General features: G+C 45.9%; 1 protein-coding gene across 1 annotated transcript in view; it reads left to right on the top strand.

Annotated features, from left to right (window-relative positions):
- The window catches only part of LOC120019397 (ryanodine receptor 3-like), a 20,157-nt gene extending 18,933 nt beyond the window's left edge, over positions 1–1,224 (top strand). The window contains exons 4-6 of the mRNA XM_038962686.1: positions 1–5; positions 368–545; positions 1,186–1,224. The exon at positions 1–5 is cut by the window's left edge and continues 208 nt beyond it. Of these exons, the coding sequence (XP_038818614.1) occupies positions 1–5; positions 368–545; positions 1,186–1,224 (222 nt within the window). The remainder of the gene's footprint in view (positions 6–367; positions 546–1,185) is intronic.
- Positions 1,225–9,834: the final 8,610 nt, after the last annotated feature.

The following is a 9,834-nucleotide window of genomic DNA, read 5'->3' on the forward strand; positions in this document are numbered from 1 at the left end:
TACAGGTCAGAGGTCAATTACTTTAACTTCACTTGTATAGTACTATTCTATCAAGCTGTAATGCTTTCAGACTTCGGGCTCACGTACTATTTGAAATCATTTCAAATACTTAGTCTTTGGCTTGATTGAACTTGCCTGGCTTACTGGATCAATAGAATAGTGACAAAACTGTAAACCCCGCCCATCTGGCACTCTAGACAGACTTGAGCAAAACGCTCAAACTATTTGAAAGATTCCGAACCCTATTTCTGTTACAGGTTTTGTTTTTTACTACTTTGACTTACATTTTTATAGTGTTATACTTCTAATGCCTTGGGCACGACAAATGAACTATTAATAAAATACATTATTATAATGATTCCTCCAGTCCCCAGATCCCCCTGGGCACCCTGAAAGAGAAGGCCATCAGTATGCTGACTGAGGCGGTGCAGGCAGGAGGCAGTCACATCAGAGACCCAGTAGGAGGCAGTGTGGAGTACCAGTTTGTCCCCATCCTCAAGCTGATCGGAACCTTGCTGATTATGGGGGTACTCACCAGCGAGGAGGTGAGGTTTAGATCAGTTGGTATGGTGTGTGAGTGTGGCGCTATAGCAACACCAGGGTTGTATTCACTATGACCGAAACGAAAGCAAACGGATTGGAACAGTTCTGTTCAGTCTGCACTAATGAATACAACCCAGGGTTGTGGGTTTACTTCCTGCTGGGGTGACATATAGAAAAAATGGATGTGCTGCCTGTGCTGTAAGTGGCTTTGGATAAATATAGTGTCTGTTAAATGGCATATACAGATGGATAAATATAGTGTCTGTTAAATGGCATATACAGATGGATAAATATAGTGTCTGTTAAATGGCATATACAGATGGATGAATATAGTGTCTGTTAAATGACATATACAGATGGATAAATATAGTGTCTGTTAAATGGATATACAGATGGATAAATATAGTGTCTGTTAAATGGCATATACATGTAACTGCCAAAATAAAGGAAACACCAACATAAAGTATGTTAATAGTGCATTGGGTCACCACGAGCCAAAACAGCTTTAATGCACCTTGGTATATCTTCTACAAGTGTCTAGAACTCTATTGGAGGGATGTGACACCATTCTTCCACAAGAAATTCCATAATTTGGTGTTTTGTTGATGGTGATGGAAAGCGGTGTCTCTGGTTCCGCTCCAGAACCTCTTAGAAGTGTTCAGTTGGGTTGAGATCTGGTGACTGAGACGGCCATGGCATATGGTTTACATCATTTTCATGCTCATAAAACCATTCAGTGTCCGCTCTTGCCCTGTGGATGGGGGGCATTGTCATCCTACGGGGGCAAAGCCATGATAGGCAAAATAATGGTCTGCCCAGCATTTTTATACATGTCCCTAAGCATGATGGGATGTTAATCGCTTAATTAACTCAGGAACCACTCCTGTGTGGAAGCACCTGCTTTCAATATACTTTGTATCCCTCATTCACTCAAGTGTTTCCTTTATTCTGGCAGTTACATGTATGGGATGTATATTTTAATTATGTGGGATGTTTTTTCATGTACAAGGTGAGGCTGATCCTGCTCCTCATTGACCCTAATGTGTTCGGGGAGCCAGAGGAGGAGGTGGAGGCAGCATCAGCAGGAGAAGGAGAGAAGGAGGAGTTGAGCAGCAACGAGGAGAAGGCTGTGGAGGCTGGTGAGGAGGAGACCAAGGAGGTCAAACCGACCGTGAAGGGACTGCTGGAGAAGACACTGCCTGAGTCTGTCAAACGACAGGTAGGAGAGAGAGCGTTCGCGCACACACACACACACACACACACACACCCTCAGTTTCTCACACACTGGCAGAGTTGGCGTTCAGTCCCAGGCGTTCGGTCCCAGGCGTTCAGTCCCAGGCGTTCGGTCCCAGGCGTTCGGTCCCAGGCGTTCGGTCCACAAGCGTTCGGTCCACAAGCGTTCGGTCCACAAGCGTTCGGTCCCAGGCGTTCGGTCCCAGGCGTTCGGTCCCAGGCGTTCGGTCCCAGGCGTTCGGTCCCATGCATTCGGTCCCAGGCGTTCGGTCCCAGGCGTTCGGTCCCAGGCGTTCGGTCCCAGGCGTTCGGTCCCAGGCGTTCGGTCCCATGCGTTCGGTCCCATGCGTTCAGTCCCAGGCGTTCAGTACCAGGCATTCGGTACCAGGCGTTCAGTCCCAGGCGTTCAGTCCCAGGTGTTCAGTCCCATGCGTTCAGTCCCAGGTGTTCGGTCCCAGGCGTTCAGTCCCAGGCGTTCAGTCCCATGCATTCAGTCCCAGGCGTTCAGTCCCAGGCGTTCGGTACCAGGCGTTCAGTCCCAGGCGTTCGGTACCAGGCGTTCGGTACCAGGCGTTCGGTCCCAGCTAAATGGATTGTTAGGAAATTGATGCCAATAGTAAATTGGCTGCAGTAGCGTTGAACAGTTTCGTGACCCCACAACAAGGTGTGAACAAGCCCCCCGCCAGCCAAAAGTATTTTGGGTTTTTATATGATTATTTGTTTGACCATGGGGCTGAGAGAAACAGGTTTTATAGCTAATTTCCTGCTATTCTACACATTTTGCCATGAGGCTGAGAGAAACATGTTACAGTTTTATAGCTAATTTCCTCTAATTGTAAAAAATAAATAATCATGGTTTATGACATGTTCATATACTATCTGGGGGGGCGACCTCCGGTTGGACCCCCCCCCCCCAACAACAAAAAAATATGAATAATTGTGGGTCCCCCGCCTAGCGAGGGTTGCGGGGATCGGTGCTATGCCAATGAGTGGCTGGCTACTCAATCAAGTTGAATGTACCAGCAAAATCGTTACCAGCAAAACTACTATCAGCAAAAACACCAACTGTACTGAATAATATTTTGGTGATCAGATAAAGCTATAATTGGTACATCACATGTAACAAAAGTAGTGAGGTGTATAATAACTATAGTACTGTACTGTATATGGAATACTGACTGAAATACCCCTCTCTACTAGATGTGTGAACACCAACTTTATCTCTCTCCTGTCTACTAGATAATACTAACTTAATCTGACTTTGTTGGAATTAAAGAGCAGTTCACAACTCAATTCAGAATTGACCCCAACCCTGTCGTGTACTGTACTACACGGTACTGTCCATGATCCAACATGATCTATCTCTCTCTTGTCTCTTCCTTATCGACTAGATGTGTGAGCTGCTGCACTACTTTTGTGACTGTGAGTTGAAGCAACGTATCGAGGCCATCGTGTCCTTCTCAGACAGCTTTGTGTCCAAGCTGCAGTACAACCAGAAGTTCAGGTACAACGAGTTGATGTTGGCCCTCAACATGTCTGCTGCCGTCACCGCCAAGAAGACCAAGGAGTTCAGATCACCTCCTCAGGAGCAGGTACTGTTCTCGTCTTTCTTGTCGTTTTGTACAAAAACCTACCGACATTCAACCATGTTGTTAAGAAGAAGCAGTTGTTCTGTTTTGTTTTGTTTTTGTTTCAGAATCTGAAAAAAAACTGTCATTCAACTATCTTTATAGAAATTTGAAAAAGGCCAAATCTGCCATAAAATGATGCAAGGTCACAGAAAATAAAACCTTCTTTTAAAACATTTTTTAAATGAAAAAGCTACGTTTCAAAATTCAAGCACAGCAAGAACCCTCAAAAATACCAAAAGTCAGGGCCCCGTTTGACTCTTCTAAAGCCTTAAATCAAGACAGACAGATGCCTGTGGTACTCAGATTCCCTGCCTGACCAAAATATCCCCCACAGGGTTTTCTCATTTTCACAACAACAGATGTTAGACTAATCTGTCTCAAACAACCCAGCCTCTCACAGTGGTCCCTGGTGGTGGCTATACTGATATGAGGTTCCTTCAGCTTGGGCGTTGAGTCGAACTGTAAATGATCTGTCAACGCATCACATTCTTAACCGTGTCGGGAATGCAGAAATATCTCACCCTGTGTCCGTGGTTTTGACTAACTTGCGAATACAGCCAGCAGTTTAAAGGTGCAGCAATATAACTTGTAAATGCATCTGAGGGTTGCTTTAGCAGGTGTCTCTTAGCAGGTGTGTCTTAGCAGGTGTGTCTTATTAGCAGGTGTGTCTTATTAGCAGGTGTGTCATCTTAGCAGGTGTGTCTTAGTAGGTATGTCTTATTAGCAGGTGTGTCTTCTTAGCAGGTGTGTCTTCTTAGCAGGTGTGTCTTAGTATGTGTGTCTTAGTAGGTGTGTCTTATTAGCAGGTGTGTCATCTTAGCAGATGTGTCTTATTAGCAGGTGTGTCTTAGCAGGTGTGTCTTATTAGCAGGTGTGTCTTATTAGCAGGTGTGTTGGTAATGTTCAAATACCATTCAAAGGTAAGTAGCTCCAGCACACTTCACTTGCAAAGTGTCATGTTTATACTTGTATTTGTATATAACATCAGGAGATGCACAGAGGTAGTAGGGCTCTCAGATACTCAGAACCAATGATCTATGATCTATTAAACCTCCATGTAACTGTTTCTCTTTCCTCACTGTTCCTGGGAGCTGAGTGGGGGAACATTAGAGAGAGAGAGGGAGAGAGAGAGAGAGAGAACACCTCCTACCAACACGATGATGAGCGCACACACACACACACACACACACACACACACACACACACACACACACACACACACACACACAAACACATCTAGAAATTGAGGAACATTACTCTTCCAGTTTCCGGGCCAGTCTTTAACCCAGTACAGCTCCTGTTTACACAATACAAGAGTGAGTCAGACTGTAATTAGATACTTCTAATAACACTCCCCTACAGCTGCTAAGCCTATGCTGATCAATCTCTCTCCTGCTAGTTATCAAATACACTGATCTGTGTTTCAGAAACAAGATGTCTGACACTGAAATGGTCCTTCTGCTGTCCCCATATGAGAACCATTTGAAGAACCCCTTTTGGTTTGAATGTAGAACCCTTTTTGGTTCCATGTAGAGCCATTTCTACAGAGGGTTCTGACTGAAACCGAAACCGAAACGGGTTCTACCTGGAACCAAAAAAGAGTTATCCAATGGGGAGAGCCGAAGAACCCTTTTGGAACCCTTTTTTTCTAAGAGTGTACTCACCAAGACCTCTTTATTCCTCGATGTATTTTATTTATTTATAATTTTATTTTTTATTAAGAAACTGTAGTGCCAGAAATAGAATCAAAACACTGGCAACATCCTCCAAGCCCAGATAAGGGACTCAATTTAATTTATAGTGAGTCTTTTTTATAGTTAGCATATGCCTCTTCACATATAGCTAGCTACTGTAACGGCAGTCGTAATCCTCCTCCTCGGACGAGGAGAGGCGAGACGGATCGGACCAATACGCAGAGTGGCTAGTTTCCATAGTGATTTAATAATTAACAAAAACAATATGCGATACAAAATAACTACCGTGACAGTCCTGTGTGGCGGAACACTGACACAAGAACAAACACCCACAAAACACACGTGAAACCCCGGCTGCCTTAGTATGATTCTCAATCAGGGACAACGATAGACAGCTGCCTCTGATTGAGAATCATACCAGGCCGAACACAAAACCCCAACATAGAAAATCACACATAGACAGCCCACCCCAACTCACGCCCTGACCAACTAAATAAATACAAGAAAAAGGAAAACAGGTCAGGAACGTGACATAACCCCCCCCCCTTAAGGTGCGAACTCCGGGCGCACCAGCATAAAGTCTAGGGGAGAGTCTGGGTGGGCGTCTGTCCACGGTGGCGGCTCTGGCGCTGGTCGTGGTCCCCACCCCACCATAGTCAATCCCCTCCTCCGTAGCCTCCTCCAAATTAACCCCACTAGATTAAGGGGCAGCACCGGACTAAGGGGCAGCACCGGACTAAGGGGCAGCACCGGACTAAGGGGCAGCACCGGACTAAGGGGCAGCACCGGACTGAGGGGCAACACCGGAATGAGGGGCAGCTCCGGACTGAGGGGCAGCACCGGACTGAGGGACGGATCCTGGCTGGCTGGCTCTGGCGGATCCTGGCTGGCTGGCTCTGGCGGATCCTGGCTGGCTGGCTCTGGCGGATCCTGGCTGGACGGCTCTGGCGGATCCTGGCTGGACGGCTCTGGCTGATCCTGTCTGGCGGGACGGCTCTGGCTGATCCTGTCTGGCGGGAAGGCTCTGGCTGATCCTGTCTGGCGGAAGGCTCTGGCTGATCCTGTCTGGCGGAAGGCTCTGGCTGATCCTGTCTGGCGGAAGGCTCTGACAGTGCTGGACAGGTGGGAGCAACTGGAGAGAGAAGACGGAGAGACAGCCTGGTGCGGGGAGCTGCCACCGGAGGGCTGGTACGTGGAGGTGGCACCGGAAAAACCGGACCGTGAAGGAGGACACGCGCTCTTGAGCACCGAGCCTGCCCAACCTTACCAGGTTGAATGGTCCCCGTAGCCCTGCCAGTGCGGCGAGGTGGAATAGCCCGCACTGGGCTATGCTGGCGAACCGGGGACACCATTTGTAAGGCTGGTGCCATGTATGCCGGCCCGAGGAGACGCACTGGAGGCCAGATGCGTTGGGCCGGAATCATGATATCCGGCTCGATGCCCAACCTAGCCCTACCAGTGCGGCGAGGTGGAATAGCCCGCACTGGACTAAGCACGCGTACTGGGGACACCGTGCGCTTCACCGCATAACACGGTGTCTGACCAGTACGACGCCCTCTCACTCCACGGTAAGCACGGGGAGTTGGCTCAGGTATCCTACCCGGCTTTGCCACACTCCGCGTGTGCCCCCCCAAGAAATTTTTGGGTCTGACTCTCGGGCTCCCAACCGCATCGCCGCGCTGCCTCCTCATACCAGCGCCTCTCTGCCTTTGCTGCCTCCAACTCCGCCTTGGGACGGCGATATTCTCCTGGCTGAACCTAGGGTCCTTTGCCGTCCAGGATCTCCTCCCAAGTCCACGAGTCCTGTGTCCCCTGTTGCTGCTGTCGCTGCCCTTTACCTCTCCGCTTGATCCTTTGGTGGTGGGTGTTTCTGTAACGGCAGTCGTAATCCTCCTCCTCGGACGAGGAGAGGCGAGACGGATCGGACCAATACGCAGAGTGGCTAGTTTCCATAGTGATTTAATAATTAACAAAAACAATATGCGATACAAAATAACTACCGTGACAGTCCTGTGTGGCGGAACACTGACACAAGAATAAACACCCACAAAACACACGTGAAACCCCGGCTGCCTTAGTATGATTCTCAATCAGGGACAACGATAGACAGCTGCCTCTGATTGAGAATCATACCAGGCCGAACACAAAACCCCAACATAGAAAATCACACATAGACAGCCCACCCCAACTCACGCCCTGACCAACTAAATGAATACAAGAAAAAGGAAAACAGGTCAGGAACGTGACAGCTACCATATGTTGTGTGTGGTGGATTATTCTAATCAAGTGAGAGAGACTTTGTAATTTCTTCAAATAATCATCTTTATTCAACATTGATTAATTATTACAATAATTACACTGGTCAACCCAACAGTCTTGGGCCGAGAGCCTACGATTTACAGACCATGCTGCTTCTTATATAGCTGATACCAAGAATGCTCAGTCATGGCTGGTTCAACCCCTACCCTATAGATTGGGGGGGCACCATAAGCCACTTTGGGTTCATCCTGTGGTCATCTGCTTCTGGTGCAATCTACCAGGTGCCAGGATAATTAGGAATACTGAGGCCTTTGTTATGTTCCTCCAGGCTCTCTCTATCTCGGTGACACCCACCACATCTGATCATTGGAATGCCAGCTGTAGGTTTTTAGGCTCCTCTTGTAACGGCGTTCCTCTTCCTCTTCATCCGAAGAGGAGGAGCAGGGATTAAACCAAAATGCAGCGTTGCGATTTGACATGATATTTATTAAATAAACCGAAAACACGAAGAACACTTGAAAAGATACAAAACAACAAACGACGTAGACTGACCTGAACGTAAGAACTTACATGAAACATGAAGAACGCACGAACAGGAAAACAGACTACACAAAACCGAACGAACAAACAAACCGAGACAGTCCCGTGTGGCGCGACAAACACAGACACAGGAGACAACCACCCACAACAATCAATGTGAAAACACCTACCTTAATATGGCTCTCAATCAGAGGAAATGAAAACCACCTGCCTCTAATTGAGAGCCATATCAGGTCACCCTTTAAACCAACATAGAAACAGAAAACATAGACTGCCCACCCAAACTCACGTCCTGACCAACTAACACATACAAAACTAACAGAAAACAGGTCAGGAACGTGACACCTCTTGGTTTACACAGACATTGAATAGAACTTAAATGTCTTCCTGTTTAGTTAACCTGTCTAGGACTGGGGTTACGCTAGCTGTTAATTCTTGTTAATCCAGCCACTGTGTCTGATTTCAAAAATGCTTTACAGCGAAAGCTCCACAAAAGATTATGTTAGGTCACAACCAAGTCACAGATAAACCCAGCCATTTTTCCCGCCAAAGAGAGGAGTCACAAAAAGCACAAATAGAGATACAATTAATCACTAACCTTTGATGATCTTCATCAGATGACACTCATAGGACTTCATGTTACACAATACATGGATGTTTTGTTCGGTAAAGTTCATATTTATATACAAAAATCGTATTTTACATTGGCGTGTCAGATTCAGTAGTTGCAAAACATGCAGTGATATTGCAGAGCCACATGAATTGACAAAAATACTCATAATAAATGTTGATGAAAATACAGCTATTATACATGAAACTTTAGATACACTTCTCCTTAATGCAACCGCTGTGTCAGATTTCAAAAAAACTTTGCGGAAAAAGCATAATCTGAGAACGGCGCTCAGAGCCCAAACCAGCCAGAGAAATATCTGTCATGTTGGGTAGTCAACATTATTCATAAAGAAAATTATAAAAATTCACTTACCTTTGATGATCTTCATCAGAATGCACTCCCAGGAATCGCAGTTCCACAATAAATGTTTGTTTTGTTCGATAATGTCCATAATTTATGTCAATTTATGTCCAATAGCTTCTTTTGTTAGGGAGTTTGGTAAACAATCCAAAAAAGCGATCTGGTCCATTCCGACGAAACGTTCAAAAAGTTATATTACAGGTCGAAGAAACTTGTCAAACTAAGTATAGAATCAATCTTTAGGATGTTTTTATCATAAATGTTCAATATTGTTCCAACCGGAGAATTCCACTTGTCTGTAGAAAAGCACTGGAACGAGAGAAACCTCTCAAGTGAAAGCGCTTGACTGAGAACCAGGCTGTAGGCAGACCCCTTAGTAAAACATCTCTCATCCGGCCCCCCTTCACATGAGCAGCCTGAAACCACGTTCTAAAAACGGTTGACATCTAGTGGAAGCCTTAGGAAGTGAAAAAATACCCATATCCCAAAGTGTATTCGATAGGGGTGAGTTCAAAAACTACAAACCTCAGATTTTCCACTTCCTGTTTGGATTTCTTCTCAGGTTTTTGCCTGCCATATGAGTTCTGTTATTCTCACAGACATGATTCAAACAGTTTTAGAAACTTCAGAGTGTTTTCTATCCAATACTAATAATAATATGCATATATTAGCATCTGGGGCTGAGTAGGAGGCAGTTCACTCTGGGCACGCAATTCATCCAGAAGTGAAAATGCTGCCCCCTATCCCAAACAAGTTTTAAGTATATAATCGTCAAATATCCAACAAACATCAGGTAAATATGTCGTTTTTCTATGACAGGTGTATAGCAGGTGTAGAATGTCTCCTATCTCCTCATAGCATCCTCTATAAATGATGTCACCAAGCTGGAGGTAAAACCATCCAGACCAATCTCCTGGATCAAACAGATGTGATGTCATAGAGATCTAGGGAGTAGGGATTG

The sequence above is a fragment of the Salvelinus namaycush genome, chromosome 24 (assembly GCF_016432855.1).
Source record: "Salvelinus namaycush isolate Seneca chromosome 24, SaNama_1.0, whole genome shotgun sequence".
Classification (NCBI taxonomy): domain Eukaryota; kingdom Metazoa; phylum Chordata; class Actinopteri; order Salmoniformes; family Salmonidae; genus Salvelinus; species Salvelinus namaycush.